A 16,968-nucleotide genomic window follows, 5' to 3' on the forward strand; every position below is an offset into this window, starting at 1 on the left:
ACTCTCACTAGCCTATTGTTAGCTTAGCATGCAGCTAACTATCTAGAGTCTATAGATCTCTTGCTATCAAATGCTATTATGTCTTGCTATTAAGTGTATCATATATTAACTTTAATACTCATATACAGTATATATTCCTTTAACCCAATGTTTTACCTCAGACAAGCCATCTAAAGTTAGGTTGAAGCTAGTTAGGCCTAGAGAGTGGGGCATTTAAGGTGTCTAAGGGGGGCCTTTTACACCACACTAGGGGAGTCGTCTTGCATCCCTGGGTTACGTTTTACATTTTCATTCATTACTAAAAATCAAAATCAGCTAAATCTATCAAACAAATCGATTAGGCTACCTATAACCTATAAAAAGCAATTTACCTCAAAATAGTTTTTGCTGAATAAAGGCATAGAGTCATTGCACTTCCTGGTACATCCACAAACAAGGGTCAGCCTATTATCTACCGTGCATCCGGAAAGTAGGCTACTCACACCCATTCACTTTTTCCACATTTTGTTATGTTACAGCCTTATTCCAAAATGGATAAAATTTAATTTTCATCTCATCAATCTACATACAATATCCCATAATGACAAAGTGAAAAACGTTTTAGACATGTTTGCAAATGTATGTAAAAAAATAAATAAAAAATGCACATGTACATTAGTAATCACTCCCTTTGCTATGACACTCAAAATTGAGCTCAGGTGCATCCTGTTTCCACTGATCATCCTTGAGATGTTTCTACAACTTGATTGGAGTCCACCTGTGGTAAATTCAATTGATTGGATATGATTTGGAAAGGCACACACACTCACTATATAAGGTCCCACAGTTGACAGTGCATGTCAGAGCAGAAACCAAGCCATGAAGTTAAAGGAATTGTCGGTAGACCTCAGACACAGGATTGAATCGAGGCACAGATCCCGGGAAGGGTAAATAAAATCTGCAGCATTGAAGGTCCAGAAGAGCACAGTGGTCTCCATCATTCGTAAATGGAAGAAAATTACCAGGACCCTTCCTAGAGCTGGCCACCCGGCCAAACTGAGTAATCGGCCTGATTAGGTCAGATCCGATCTGAGAAGGGCCTTGGTCAGGGAGGTGACGAAGAACCCGATGATCACACTGACAGAGCTCCAGCGTTCCTCTGTGGAGATGGGAGAACCTTCCAGAAGGACAACCATCTCTGCAGCACCCCACCCATTACATTACTTTATATTAAATTTGTCATCTGGCTGACGCTTTTATCCAAAGCAACTTACAATAATTGCATTTAATGTAGGAAGAGCCAATGTACTACTACTTACCAGAACTGCATCACTGTTTTAAAACAAGAGACTAAGAGCATAATCTAGAGCTGAAGGCAAAGTGCAAGAATAGCAATCTAATCTACCCATCAAGCCTTTAGAGTGGCCAGACAGAAGCCTCTCCTCAGTAAAAGGCTATCGACAGCCTGCTTGAAGTTTGCCAAAAGCTTAAAAAAAAAAAACTAAACGACTCTCAGACCATGAGAAACAAGATTCCCTGGTCTGATGAAACCAAGATTGAACTCCTTGGCCTGAATGCCAAGCATCACGTCTGGAGGAAACCAGGCACCACTCATTACCTGGTGAAGCATGTTGGTCGCAGCATCATGCTGTGGGGATCTTTTTCAGAAGCAGGAACTAGGAGACTAGTTAGGATCGAGGGAAAGATGAATGGAACAAAGTACAGAGAGATCCTTGATGAAAACCTGCTCCAGAGTGCTCAGGACCTCAGACTGGGGCGAAGGTTTACCTTCCAGTAGGACAATGACCCTAAGCATACAGCCAAGACAATGAAGGAGTGGCTTCAGGACAAATCTGTGAATGTCCTTGAGTGGCCCAGTCAGAGCCCCGACTTGAACCTGATTGAACATCTCTGGAATGACCTGAAAATAGCTGTGCAGCGACACTCCCCATCTAACCTGGTAGAGCTTGAGAGGATCTGCAAAAAAGAATGGGAGAAATACCCCAAATACAGGTGTGCCAAACTTGTAGCATCATACCAACAAGAAGACTTCAGGCTATAATTGCTGCCAAAGGTCTGAATATGTATGTACAAGGTCTGAATATGTATGTGCATGTGATATTTACCCCTTTTGTATATACATTTGCCAAAAATTCTTAAACTTTTTTTCTTTGTCAAAATGGGGTATTATGTAGTTTTGAGGGGGGAAATGGATTTAATCCATTTTGGAGTATGCTGTACAAAATGTGGAAAAAGCTAAGGGGTGTGAGTACTTTCCAGATGCATGGTGGATGTTATTTACAATAATCTGTAAGATTATTATGAATTGTGAAACCTTGATTTGGAGGAAATTTATTTTTAATTAAATCAGTAAATGTTTTTTATTGGTTCCATTAGAACATTAATATAGTGCAGTATTTATCACAGGTTGGTATTTGGAGTTTCTCTATAATTATATTGTTTAGATTTTTTTTAAACATTTTGTTTCTGCATTGCCTGTCAGGGGTGCCAGTAATTTTGGAGCCCACTATACCTTGTACATGAATTCTCAAATCAAGGAATGCACAATAAAGTCGCAGACCTATTTCCATTGTGGTCCTTAGATGTACAGTACACAAAATGACATACGGTACAACACAAGCAAATTCATGGTAGGCTACCATACAATAAAAAATATTTCGATTCCTCACATACAATTTATCGCCTATAAGCATCATAAGAATTATACACATTATTGCAACATCCCTCTGAACTGCCCCCTTATTCTAGAACCTTTACCAGGAGCCACCTTATAACTATCAATGGTAGATATACGATAGATAGATAGAGAATAGATATGGGTGTTTCAGCAGTGGGAAAAGCTAGCAGCGGTGGGAGAACAAAATACAGTTTAATAAAGAATATGCCATCTAATGGCCTTTGGAAAAATTATATTGAGCCTTTTCTGGGGTAATTACGGTAACCGCCGCCCTGTCCTCCCCCACACATTGCTTGCTGCACGACAATCCTTTTGCCGGTGAGAAAGGCAAGAGAAGCCAGTGTCGTTTGGCGCAGTTCTAATTATACTAGCTTTTAAAGCGTCCCGCATTTACATTTTCGTCTTTTTGCTTTTTATTTAATTTAACAGTAGTGTTTGCGTAGTGTTTTGTTAATTTAAAGATCACCATGAGCTCGATAAGCGTAAAAAAACTGAAAGTAAACGAGCTGAAGGACGAGCTTAAGAAGCGTCAGTTGTCCGACAAAGGTCTGAAGGCCGAGCTCATGGACCGACTGCAGGCCGCGCTGGACGAAGAGGCCCAGGCCGGAGATCCTCCGCTAGGGCAAGATGGCGCGGAGGAAAGCGTACCGTTAGCCGAGGAAGGCAACGCCGAGGCCGGCGAGCAAGAAGGCATGGGGGAAGATGAAGAGGAGGACGGCCCGGTCGAGGAGAGCATGGAGGCCAACGACGAGGAGGAGGAGGAGGAAGAGAATGGAGACGGGGGCGATGGGGACACCGACGCCGTCGTGGATGAGTGCGCCGAAGATGATGAGATGGGTGAGGGAGAAGAATGCGAGGAGGAGATGGATCCAATGCTCAAAGGAGATGTGGACGATATGGAGAAGATAGATACGGAGGGCGGTGAGCCTGGAGACCAGACTATCGAGGAGGGTGAGTCGGCTTCAAAATGCTGCTGGCTGGGTCTTTGAGGACGTTTGTCACATAACGTTAGTGTTCAATTTAGCTAACGTTAGCAACCATTTGTAGCAATTGGCAATATTAAGCTAATCCGAACGTTAATGAAATATATAGCTAACGTTATACGCTACATTAGAGGACCCGCGCTGTGAAATCGTGATTATATGTCTGGTCAACATCTGTTGTTCGGGTGTTTAGCAGAGCTAGCTAATTAGCTAGCATGCCACACTCCTTTGTGTTGGTGTGTTGTTCGTAGTTAGCTGCTAGCTAGCTAGTAGCTAGTACGTAAATGGAGACAAACCCCGGCAGGTGTTGACTTGCGTTTGCTGCACGAGGCTAATGCTAGCTAAAGTTAGCTAGCAATCGTTAGCTAGGTGGGCATGTAGAAATCCTTAGCCAAGTACGCGACGAAGCCGAATAATTTATTTATAGTATTAGGTTCTACGCACAAAGGTAGATACGCTATAGTATCAGGTTCTATACGCCATTTCTATCACGGACAAGCGACCATGCTAACGTAGCTAGGGAGCTAATTGGGAGTGGGGCTAGCAGACCGTTTCGGTTTCTTGCATGTTTATCGTACGTTGGCTACCAAGCATCAAACCAGCTAGTTCGCTGAAATAACCCGCTTCTTCTATCACTAGCTAAGATAGCTAGTGCTAGTTAAGATTATATTCCATTTTGTAAACTCCTGATTACTCCCATGGGAATTCTCTACATTTGACCCTGTTGCAGTGATTGTTTTCCCCATCACCTCCCCCTGCCTATCTGATTGTCATTCATATTGCTTAGCTTCCTGGCCATACCAATGTAACTATTCTCTCTGGTCAGAGGAATGGCTATAACTACTATACTGCATTCCACTGGGGTGTATATCACTGGTCGGCACATTGTAACTAATGAACAGGTACTGTGGGTCACTACTATCACCACCAACCACAACCAGTTCGACCTTCCTCAAAAGGAGCACCTCATTATATATCTTTGTTTTATTTCCAAAGGGGATGCGGACAAAGACTCGAATGCCGATCAGAAGAATAAGAAGGGTGTTAAGAGACGCCGGGAGGAGCATGGAAGGGGCTACTTTGAATTTATTGAAGAAAACAAATACAGCTGGTAAGGATGGCAAGACAAGATGGCCTTCGGCATCCCTGAAGCGCCACGATAGCTATGTGAACTGTATTGGCTTTAAGCGCCAATGCACTAACTAGCCCAAAACCCTCACTTAATTACTATATATCATTTATTGCCATTTGTAAATGTTTTTGAGGGTCATCCCTTGCTTTTAAAGAGCCTTACCATTTAACCTGCAGTGCCAACACACACTCTTAAATGGACTGCACATGTAGTAGGAGAAATGAATGAACAGTTCATGAATTGCAATATTTTTCCCCATTCACTTTCATTGTTTCGATAGCCCATTGTCTACACTCAAGGTGATGCAAGAATGCTCAGAATGATCTGAAAGAAGTGTAGCAGCTTTGCGGGGGTGGGGGGGGGGTTGGTTGGTGGGTGGGCGGGCGGGCGGAGGCGGACGGACGGAGGGAGAGCGGAGCCACTACTGACAGTGTAGCACACCAGGATGTAGCCATTTCCCAAACAGATTTTGACATCCAAGGAGATGGATCCTCGTTGATCCTCATTGACCGTTCATTGTTCTCTCTCGCACTGTGATGTTTTGACCTGTGCTAGATTTCAATTTTTGTCTCCTCTATCATGATGTGTGTGCATTTGTGTGTTTACAGGTATATTTTCCATACAGGTTACACCATGCATGTTTCTGTTGTTTTCATTGTACATGTGACTGTGGGATGTTAGTAGGCTTGTCACCAGGCTGATCAACTGGAGCTAGATGGCAGATTACCACTTGTAACCAATCATACTGGAACTAGAGAGCAGATTACCACTGGTAACCAATCATACTGGAGCTAGAGAGCAGATTACCACTGATGACCCAATCGTGGGCGCTCCTGCCCCAACTGACTATTGGCCCTCTGCTCCTTGGTTTGACAAGTCGTGACTGATCTTGATTTATAAAAGCAAAAAGCCCAGAGGGTTTTAAGGACAAAAGCACAAGAAAACCAGCAGAGTTAGTGTACTACAAATTATACACACTGCATTTTCCCTCAAGGATGTGTGCCAGATTGATTCTCATAAGACTATAACACTTTTAATTCCACTGCAGTATGGCATTTCTTAGCCTGAGGCACATTTGTACCTACATTCAGGTGGAAAATCCTACTGTATAATCCTCTCTGTAAATATTTGGAGGGTTTGTTTCATAAATGTAACTCCAGGGACTTAAGGGACAGTTGTACTGCACACAGTCTAAACATTTGATCTTTTCAAAATTATTGTTTTACCACTCTGTTCCACTTTACCGGTTTGATTTCATAGTCGGTTAAAGTCCCTTATTGGCCACACAGCTGCTAGGCCTGCCACTTCTACTACAGCTTCTATGGTCTGCCAGGCAGGCAGCTCCATCTGCTCTTGACCTTTTCATATGAGATCTGCATACAGTTAAATATACCCAGCACGGCCCTTAACGCCATGTGACCCCGCAGGAATCCAAAAGCCATAAACGAGGCTTGGACCAAGGCAGTTGGATTCTTTGCCAATTTAAAAGTAGCCGATGCCTAGTCAAGGTTTTACCTTCTCTTTAGCTCTAGACTGCTTCAGGACGTCACCAGGTAAGTGCTGTTTGAACCTGTCACCCAAACACTGGAGGCACAGCACTCAAGCCTGCCAGATTTGTATTTTTTCCTATTCTCATCAAATGTATCTTTCCACTGCTCTCCCTCTCCATACCCTGCAGGGATGACAGGCTAAGCAGGGTCTGTCCCTGATCAAGGTGCATTGAGGCTCCGTGCGACGGCCTCTCTCTCTGTGGCCTCTGTCTGACTGGCCCTGTTCTCTTTTTCAGGGCCTCCTTCAAGTCCCCTCTGCCTCCCCTGGAAGAAGAAGACGAGGAGTTTGATGACACTAAAGTCTGCCTGGATACCTGTGAGTGGCTGAGCTGGAAAATATAAACGCCTTTAAATGCCTCTAATGAGTAGACAAAAATGTGTAAAAATAAATGTATGTATATATAAAGTGCAATAAGGCTTGTGGGGAAAGGTGAAACTAGCCAGTGAATATGTGAATGTTCTGCTTTATTTAATGAGAGTGGTGTTTATCATTCGTTCTCCCTCTGCTCCCCAGATAACTGCGACCTGCACTTCAAGGTTTCCCGGGACCGCTACAGTGCTTCTTCCCTCACCATGGAGAGCTTTGCCTACCTGTGGTCTGGGGGCAAGGCCTCATACGGGGTCACGCAGGGCAAGGCCTGCTTCGAGATGAAGGTATGGAGGATAGCAAACACAGTTCTCTGGAGATGCTCTTGGATGAGATCATATGTTAAGTGGTTGTGATTATAATTGACACTGTGCCATTGACCTAAACCTCCGTAACGTTGTATTGTTTTCATTCATTAACTTGTGTAGCTTTTTTGTGTAGACGGTCTTGTTCCTGATAATCTGGTGTTTTCCATGAGCAGATCACTGAGAAGATTCCGGTGAAGCACATCTCCAGTAAGAACATGGACATCCACGAGGTGCAGGTCGGCTGGTCCCTGGCCAATGGCAGTCTGCTCCTGGGTCAGTAGTACTTCCAATGTATTATGGGAGTTGTAGTTAGTAAATGGACCACAAGCATCTCGGTTTCACTGTAGGGTTTATAGTGAAACACTCATTCATCCTGTGACTACAGTGCCCCTTAAAGGTGAAAAACTGAAATCTTATTCAGTCTCCTTTCATTTCAAGGTCAAGTCTGTGTTTGATACCTTGCATCCTCTCCACATGTCTCCTTGCCAGCTAACATGCCTTTTGGGTTTAATGTTGGTGAAAACGTCTCATTGCAGGGGAGGAGGAGCACTCCTATGCCTACTCTGGGAAGGGCAAGAAGACCACAAACTGCGTCACAGAGGACTTCGGAGAGACCTTTGATGAGAACGACGTTATCTGCTGCCTTATCGTGAGTCTTTTTATGCATGTATTGAAATACGCAACTCGCAAAATGCATATTTGGCAACAGATGGTTTTGTCTTATGTTTAGCACATCTATTGTGTCTGTGTAAACCTGTTAAGTACTACTACAAACTATGACAGTCATGCTGAGTGTAAACAGATCTGTATTCATAAACAAATCTTAACTTAAGAACTTGTCAATGTCAGGACTTTGAGGGCCAGCAGGTGGAGATGTCCTTCTCCAAGAACGGAAAGGATCCCGTGGTGGCCTTCCAGGTGGATAAGGAGGCCCTGGGTGGCAAGGCCCTCTTCCCCCACGTCATCTGCCACAACTGTGCAGTGGACTTCAACTTTGGGCAGATGGAGCCGCCCTACTTTCCCAAGCCAGAGGGCTTCTCCTTCCTGCAGGAGATCCCCGTGGACGAGCGCGTCCGTGGACCCAAGGGACCCGAGACCAAGAAGGACTGCGAGGTAAACACGGCTTTCTAGACTCTTCACATCCCCAGCAGTTGTGTGGTCAGCTGCAGATTACTCTTTACAGTGCTTTGTTATCAAAAAGATCCATCCTTTGGTTCGCCTGTGGGGTTACTGGTAGAACTACATCTGAACAACCAAAAGAAGGCAGATTTTTAGAACATTTGCCTTCATCACTTCGAGTCTCACAACTGCATCTCAGAATGTCAGCTATGCTTGGCGCTCATTGGCTGTGTGTTTGTGTGTGTGTGTGCGCGCGCGCGTGTGTGTGTATTCCTAGATGATCGTCATGGTGGGCCTGCCGGGCTCGGGGAAGACCACCTGGGTGAAGAACCACATGGAAGAGAACCCTGGGAAGTACTACATCCTGGGCAGCGACACTATCGTGGAGAAGATGATGGTCAGTCTGAGACTCGGAGAGAGCGTAGTTCAAGCTGTGTATCAGAACAGGACCTTAGTGGAACTTACAAGGGGCCTACTATGTGGACCGTGTGTTAAGTGATTATAATGTTGACTATTGTATCCAGTGCAGACTGCAATTTTCTCCCCCTTTTGTAATTTTACCTAGTGTATATTCTGCACGTACGTGTGCTGACATTAATGCATTCACCCCCCTGTTTGTGCAGATCGGCAGTCTGAAGCGCCAGGCGAAGGACACCACTAAGCTCACAGCCATTTCCCAGCGCGCACCACTCTTCCTGGGCAAGTTCATTGAGATTGCCGCACGCAAGAAGAGAAACTACATCCTGGACCATGTGAGTCTAGATGGATTCGATGCAGTAACCCTCCACTATGACGGAGGTCTCGGACATTGACATAACCATAGAACAGATGCATAGGGGCGCCCCGGTGGCTCACCGGGTAAGGCGCGCACCATATGAAGGCTAGTCCTTCGCGCGGCGGACCCGGGTTCGATTCCCGGCTCGGGTCCTGTGCCGCATGTCCTCCCCTCTCTCCCACGTTTCCTGTCTCTCTACACTGTCCTATACCATTAAAGCTGAAAAGCCCTTTTTTTTTTTTTTTTAAAGAACAGATGCATAAAACACTCACATACTAGGGAAATCGTTTTTGACAACCTGGACCTTATTTACGGCATATTATAAGACGTTTCACTCACCGAGATAACTTTGGTGTAATTCGGAGGCCTGTCGAAGAAATGTAAAATCCAGCGCGAGCCAGTATATCCATGTAATGGCGGTGGTCGGGGCACCGAGAATGCGGTTTCTAAAAATCTATTTTCTGCCGCGAAACGGTTGTTTTCATTAATCCTACATGCCTACATGCCTCTGTAATATGATCTTTAGAAACGTCTTTTGAAACGAAATAGCTGCCCCATTTGCTCCAGCACTAATGCGCACAGCGCGCAATCGTTGCTCCAGCACGATGTGCGCATGCGTGCTGGAGCAAGTGAGGAAGCTATTTCGTGTCTAAAGACATTTCTAAAGATCATATTACAGAGGCATGTGAAAAACCAGAACAGGCCTACGCTCTATGTAAGCACAACTAGCGATTCATAAAGACAGATTGATTAAAACTACCGTTTCGCGGCAGAAAATAGAATTTTAGAAACTGCATTCTCGGTGCCCCGACCACCGCCATTACATGGATATACTGGCTCGCGCTGGATTTTACATTTCTTCTACAGGCCTCCCATAAAGTAAATACTAATCCCATTCCCCCCTCTCTTTCCCTCTCTCTCTCACACTCTTTCTCTCCGCCTCTCTCTCTCTCTGCTTTTCTCTCTCAGACCAACCTGTCGGCCCCAGGCCAGAAGAGGAAGATGTGTCTGTTTGCAGGGTACCAGCGGAAGGCCGTGGTCGTGTGTCCCTCTGATGAGGACTACAAAGAGAGGGCCCAGAAGAAAGCGGAGAGTGAAGGCAAGGAGGTGCCCGAACACGCCCTCTTCAAGATGAAAGGTAACGTGCCTCTTGTTGGTCTGGAGTCAGTCAAAGATTCCTGTCTGTTGTTTATGGACCTCTAGGCTGGAAACGACCCGTGAGCGGTAGGGCTGCACAATAAATCGTGAATTAATCAAAATCGCAATTATGACACCTACGATTAACTAATCGCAAAAGGCCGCAATTAATGTGATTAATAATTTTGCTTTGAATTGAGTGTGCTAGGACTACACGGACGAATCACAGGCTCTTATGCTGTCTGACCAATCACATGAGTTCCCGCTGAGTGCACTGTGCGCAACAATTTAGATAGCAGTAGGTCAAGACAAGTGTACCCGCAGCTGTGAGTAGTGAAAAAATGAGCGAAAACGAGGTCAGTGAGTTTGTAGCAAGAAAGGGATCAACGTGATTTGGGAGCATTTTGGTTATTATATATTAATATTATATATTAAATATTAATCGCAATTATTAATCGCAATTACCATTTTGAAGCAAATAATCGCAAATATTATTTTTTGTCATAATCGTGCAGCCCTAATGAGCAGCCACTCGGCTAATCAAACTCTGGTGACCGATCTGTGACGCGGGTTGAATTGTTCTCCGGAATTTTGCTCCGATCCTGAAAGTGACTAGATTAGGAAGTGACCTTTGTGCGATCTTGGTGCTAACCACGCCTTCCCTCCGTCGCGCCCGCCTCCAGGGTTCTTCTCCCTGCCTGAGGTCGGCGAGAGCTTCAGCGAGGTGACGTTCACGGAGCTGCAGAAGGAGGAGGCAGCTAAGCTGCTGGAGCAGTACAAAGAGGAGAGCAAGACGGCGCTGCCCGCAGAGAAGAGGCCCAACCAGGGGGGCATGGTCCCCAAGAGGGGGGGCGGAGGTGGCGTGCGCGGGGGTGGCGGCCGGGGGGGCAAGGGCCAGTTCAATCGCGGAGGGGGAGCCCCCGGGCAGAGAGGAGGAGGGGGAGGAGGAGGCCGCGGAGGGTTCCAGAACAGAGGCAACTTCAGAGGAGGTGTGTATAGTATCAGTGTCAATCATGGGAGGTAGATAACAATCTCAAATATATCTCCATCCCTTATGCTGATAACAGAACAGTTGAGGTGTGTTCAACATCATTTCATCAGCTTCAGAGGCGTGCGTGTGCGCGTGCTTGCGTGTGTGTGTATGTGTGTGTAGTACATCAGTTATGATGGGTTGATATCACAGTTCAAAAATGTTTCCATGGCTTCTGCTGACATAACAGCTCTGCTGAGTTCAGATTCGAACATATTCCAGTCTAACCGGTCAGGCTGTGTTCTCTACTGTGCAGTTCCAGGACCTCGTGGAGGGTTTAGCCGCCCCCCCAGGGGCTTCCTGCCCCCCCCAGCCTTCAGAGGAGGCTTCCCCAACCGTAGAAACTTCAACAGAGGAGGCGGCCTGATACCCAGCCTGGGCGGAGCCCCCAGAGGTGGACCAATGAGAGGCAACATGGCCCACAGGGGCGGAGGAGCCCCCATGAACAGAGGCGGTCAAATGAACAGAGGGAACATGAGCCGAGGAGGCGGAGCCCCCAGCATGAGCCGTGGCGGTGGTGGAAACAGAGGCAACTTCAGCCAGGTGGGTTCAGGAGTGCCGGTCGGGAAATAGACCTTCATAGATGGTCTGGCTATAATTGAGACTTATCAGTTGCAGCTGTTGATGCAACTCCTGGTGAAAGGTTAAAGTGTGGACGACTGTTCTTTTTCTAATTCATTCTTTTTTTTTCGTTTCCTGAAAAAGTTCCAGCCCAGGGGAGGCAGTAACCGTGGCAACTTTGGCCATAAGAACGGCAACTTTGGGAACAACAGGAGCGGTGGCGGCGGTGGCAGCGGTGGTGGTGGTGGTGGTGGTGGTGGTGGAGGCGGCGGCGGCTTCGGTAACAGGAACGGCAACTTCGGCATGGACAAGGCCCAGGCCTTCAACCAGAGCTGGCAACAAGGGGTGAGTTAACATGCAGTACCTCCATTCAGATAACACCACCATCACCATTCAGGATGCTGGCTTGTTAGCTCACTAGCTAGGATCTAATATAGATGGATGTCATCTACCAATAACATGTGGTTTAAAGCCTAAGACAGAGGGATAACCACACATGATTGGGTTATGAGGCCCTACAAGTTAGTTTTCTGAAGTGTTATGACTGGTCATTGGTTTTTAACTTGTTTAGTAATCCATGAATGAGAGTGGAGAAGTGCACACTTGGTGAATAAAGTGTATTATCTGGGAAGCAGGAATGGTGTGCTGTTATGTCTAACCTGTCATATGCGTGTCCTGTCCTGTGTAGTTCTGGAACCAGAAGCCATGGAGCCAGCAGTACCAGCCAGGAGGTTATTACTGAGAGACTGTGTTGACGGACAGGTGGCCGACACAGAGCGCACATCTGCCACGGACATCCAGCGTTTTTCTAGAACCCACTTTTTAAAAACCAACTGAAATAAACACCAATGATGACAAAGCGAGGGAGAAACATTCCACATCTGAGGAGAGAGTCTCTTTCCTGCTTTATGGGTTCAACTTCTTTTTTTTCTTTTTTGTACATTTCATGATATTTTCCACTACTTTTAAATCACATTCTTTTAAAAGTTCAAAATGTTTTTTGAATATCAGGAACCACAACGTTTTGCTCCTGCAGCTGATGTTGGGAAGATTTTCAGGGTTGTGCATTTTATCTGTGCTGTGATTTTTCTTTTTTAAGGAATTGTAAATATTGTTTTGCTTAGTTTCATTTATTTGTATGAAAAGCTTAAAGAAACACTTAAAAGATTGAGAGAAACCAGTGCTTCTGAACAGAGGGCATGGTAGATAATAGTATTGTTAGTAAATTGTATGTGTAGTCGAGCAGCAACAAACAATATTGAGTAGTTGAAACAGCAAGCATTCAAAACTTCTGGGTTTTGTCTTTTGTCCCAAACATCAGCCATGTATTCTTAACTCCATAGATTTACAATAAACAACGCGTTTGCTTTTTTACACCTTCTATGGCTCGTGACTTTTGATTGAGCTCAAAGGTGCGTAAAGGGCCTTTGAATGGGCTATTGCCTGGTTTGCTTCTTCAAACAGCAAGGATATCAGCCCCTCTCATCTTCCTAAGAGTTAGCAGATCCATATTTGATACATGAATATCTGATTTCTGTAAAGTGATGATTTGAGGACTTTTTCCCAAGCTATTTAAGCACGGTACTGGAAGCCATTTTCGCACCCCATATAGTTATACTCCAATATTAAGTATTGTTTTATCACAGTATACGTTTCTAAACAGAGAGCACTTAACTGATGACCCTGGTGAGGTGTAATTCTCAGGTGTTGGGTGAAGAGAATATGGTTCCTTTTTTAATTTCACCATTAAAGTTATTTGATGGATTGGCATTTTGCAATGCGGTCAGCTTTGAGTGGTGCACAAAACTTCAGCATGACACATAACACGTTTCCAGTGTTTATATGTAATGTCCCAGCTATGTTTTATTTATTTTTTATATTTTTTTTTACAACCACTGTTTTACATGGAAGGGGATGCATTCTGTGGTTAGTTTAGCACACATGTTTAGTCTCAGTGTGGTGTATTAGAAATTCAAGAAAGTATTTTCCGTCTGTGATAGTAAAAACTACAGTGGCACTTATTTTTTACCAGCAAATAAAAGGGCTACACGATGTCGCGGCGTTCTCCCAGCAATATCGTTCTAGCCTATAAAAGAAGAAAGTTGAGAAGTGGAAACATACCCTACTGGGACGTCAGGGGTCTGCTTCCCAGACGCAGAGGCGACCTAGTCCAGGTCTGACAAACCAACGAGAGCCTGCCGATAGTACCTCTTGGTTGGTTCTAGACTAGGCTGAATCAGGGTCTGTGGAAACTGGCCACAAGTGTATGTCTAGTATTCTTACTGAATACAGGTGACATGGCCTAACAATTATGGCAGCTCTTCCTGAACCAAATGTGTTACATGGCATGGCTCTGTGTTGAAGATCCACAGTGAGTTGTGTTGCTAGACTATTGCAACCAACCAGCCACAAGATGGCCTCTTCATGTTTCCATTAGTTATTTCTAAATGTACAATATTATACTATGAACGCATTCTATGTAGTTCAGCTGTTTCCTCTGTGCTAGTTGCATGAAAACCCATCTACTCATTTCTGGTATATTCCAATGCAAGAGTTGGTTATCCTAAATACATATTAATTGTGTCAGCAGCAAATGTGTTGGTGTACAATGTTTTGAACTCATGCTTTTATTTGTAGGTTAAAATTGAGTGTCTCTTACTAATGACCCTGCAGCTCCAACCAAGCATAGAATCCCACAGAGATTTGTCTTTTGTATAAGAATGTTTTGATATTTGTGTTGATCTTTGCTTTGTTATTTTTATGTATTTTCTATCACAACATTATGTAATAAATTAATATTGAAGCTGAGAAAGTATACATATAGTATGGGCAGATTCTATGGTAGTGTGTTCCTCCCACCAAGTCAAGTCAAAACAAGTTTAATGGTCATATGGCTACATCATATGAGTACAAAGAGCAGTGAAAGGTTTTCCATTAGCTGCTAGATTGTGCACACGCTAAGCACGCCAAGCAATGTAGAGAGGTTAAAAAACAATATAGCTATTCAAATACATGATACGAATTATCATGCAGCTGTGGCTCAGGAGATAGTGGGTCATCCAATGATTGTAGGGTTGGCGGTTTGAATTCTGGCTCGTCCTGTCCACATGTCAGTGTCCTTAGGCAAGACACTGAACAACCCCAAATTGCTCCCAATGAGCAGGCTAGCACCTTGCATGGCAGCTGCCGCCATTGGTGTGTGGATGTGCGTGAATGGGTGAATGAGAGGCCATTGTAAAGCACTTTGGATAAAAACAATATACAAATGCAGTCCATTTACCATTTATTTTATATACAGTCAAGCCAGAAAGTCTGCACACCATCACTTTTTTCCTCAGAAATCTACACACAATACCCCATAATGACAAGGTGAAAAAGATTTGAAATGTTTGCAAATGTATCCAAAATAAAACACTGAAATATTACATGTACATATGTTTTCACACCCTTTACTCAGTGCTTTGTTGAAGCACCTTTGGCAGCACCTTTACTGCCACAAGTCTTCTTGGATATTACACTACAAGCTCGGCACACCCGTTTTGGGACAGTTTCTCCCATTCTTTGCAAATCCTCTCAGGCTCCATCAAGCTGGATGTGGAGCATCGGTGCACAGCCATTTTTAGGTCTCTCCAGAGATGTTCAATCGGGTTTAAGTCTGGGCTCTGGCTGGGCCACTCAAGGACATTCACAGACTTGTACCGAAGGCACTCCTTTGTCCTTTTAGCAAACTCCAAGCAGGCTGTCATGCGCCTTTTACCAAGAAGTGGCTTCCGTCTGGCCACTCTACCATAAAGGCCTGATTGGAGTGCTGCATGAATCAATCAATGCTTTATTTGTATAGCACATTTCATACCCAGAGGCAACACAATGCGCTTTACAGAGAACAAGGGAGGTGGGCATACGACCCACCCCTACATATTCCAGAGGGAAGCAAAAAAACAGTATCACCCGGGGGCCAGATAAGTGAGCTGTAAAAATTCTTCCTGACCCCACTCAACAACGCGATCGAGCAAGCTCCTGGAGTATGTTTGTCTACCGGCTAAGAACATTTATAAAGCAATAAATTACTTTGAGTAAGAGAGGCTAAAAACATCATAGGAGAGATATGACAAATACTGGTGTGTGTTTGCCGTGGCCCAGGCCTAAAGCGGGCTGGTGTGTGTGTGTGTGTGTGTGTTTTAACTAAAATGCTACGACATTCACAGCAGACACAGGGGTATCTATCAGACTCAGGGTGGTCTGCTGGTGACAGTGGGGCATCCACTGGACCTGGTTAGAAGATAGGAGGGAGAGGCACTAGGGAGAGGGAAGACAGAACAGGGTTAGTAGCACAGAGCCATAAAAGCAACAGATATTAAAACAGGCAACCCGGAGCAAGCTCCTGGAATATATTTGTCTAACAGCTAAGAACATTTATAGAGCAATAAATTACATTAAAAACATTTTCAGAGCATGGATGGTTGATCTTCTGAAAGGTTTTCCCATCTCTACAAGGATACACTGGAGAGATGGGACCCTTGAGTCAAGATGGGACCCTTGAGTCAGAGTGACCTTCGGGTTCCTGCTCACCTCCCTGGCCAAGGCTCATCTTCCCTGATTGCTCAGTTTGGCCGGGCAGCCAGGTCTAGGAAGAGTCTTGATGGTCCAAACTTCTTCCATTTACGGATTATGGTGGCCACTGTGCTCTTTGGGATCTGTAAAGCTGCAGAAATGTTTCCATACCATTCTCCAGATCTATACTTTGACACAATCCTGTTTCTGAGATCTGCAGATAATTCCTTTGACCCCATGGCTTGGAGTTTGCTCTGACATGTGCTGTCAAATGTGGGACCTTATATAGGCAGGTGTTGGCAATCCCCAATCATGTCCAATCAATTTAATTTACCACAGGTGGACTCCAATTAAGTTGCGGAAACATCTCTAGCAGTATCAGTGGAAACAAAATGCACCTCAGGTCACTTTTGGGTGTCATATCAAAGGGTGTGCACACTTGTGTACATATGATATTTTACTTTTATTTATTTTTATTTTTATAAATTAGCACAAATGTCTAAAACCCTGTTTTCACTTTGTCATTATGGGCTATTTTGTGTAGAATTGTGAAGAATTTACTCAATCTATTGTAGAATAAGTCTGTAACGTAATAAAACGTGGAGAAGGTGAAAGGAGACTACTGAGCACTTAAGTCAGTAGTCAAGTGTATGTATGGGTCGTGTAGAAGTATAGGTATGGGATATGTTTTGATATGTATATTTACATGTCTATTTACAGAATGTGGATATGTATATTCTACGGAGTACAAATATAAAGTGTTGTTGTGCTGAGTGTA

At 44.5% G+C, this 16,968-nt stretch overlaps 1 protein-coding gene across 1 annotated transcript; it reads left to right on the top strand.

Annotated features, from left to right (window-relative positions):
• The first annotated feature begins 3,005 nt into the window (after positions 1–3,005).
• Positions 3,006–13,415, top strand: LOC311310364 (heterogeneous nuclear ribonucleoprotein U-like). Its single transcript, XM_084439830.1, has 14 exons — positions 3,006–3,628; positions 4,657–4,771; positions 6,579–6,658; positions 6,857–6,996; positions 7,191–7,290; positions 7,554–7,666; positions 7,867–8,130; positions 8,414–8,533; positions 8,760–8,888; positions 9,881–10,049; positions 10,732–11,037; positions 11,335–11,621; positions 11,784–11,984; positions 12,328–13,415. The coding sequence occupies exons 1-14, from the start codon at positions 3,145–3,147 to the stop codon at positions 12,379–12,381; spliced, it is 2,562 nt and encodes an 853-aa protein (XP_084295956.1). The 5' UTR covers positions 3,006–3,144; the 3' UTR covers positions 12,382–13,415.
• Positions 13,416–16,968: the final 3,553 nt, after the last annotated feature.

The sequence above is a fragment of the Borostomias antarcticus genome (assembly GCF_949987555.1).
Source record: "Borostomias antarcticus genome assembly, chromosome: 6".
Classification (NCBI taxonomy): Eukaryota; Metazoa; Chordata; class Actinopteri; order Stomiiformes; family Stomiidae; genus Borostomias; species Borostomias antarcticus.

Bases quoted from the DNA above. Each gene is read 5' to 3' on its own strand.
- LOC311310364 (XM_084439830.1), top strand. From the start codon at position 3,145: ATGAGCTCGATAAGCGTAAAAAAACTGAAAGTAAACGAGCTGAAGGAC. The intron at 7,667-7,866 runs GTGAGTCTTTTT...TGTCAATGTCAG, and splicing joins ACGTTATCTGCTGCCTTATC to GACTTTGAGGGCCAGCAGGT. The intron at 11,985-12,327 runs GTGAGTTAACAT...TGTCCTGTGTAG, and splicing joins ACCAGAGCTGGCAACAAGGG to TTCTGGAACCAGAAGCCATG.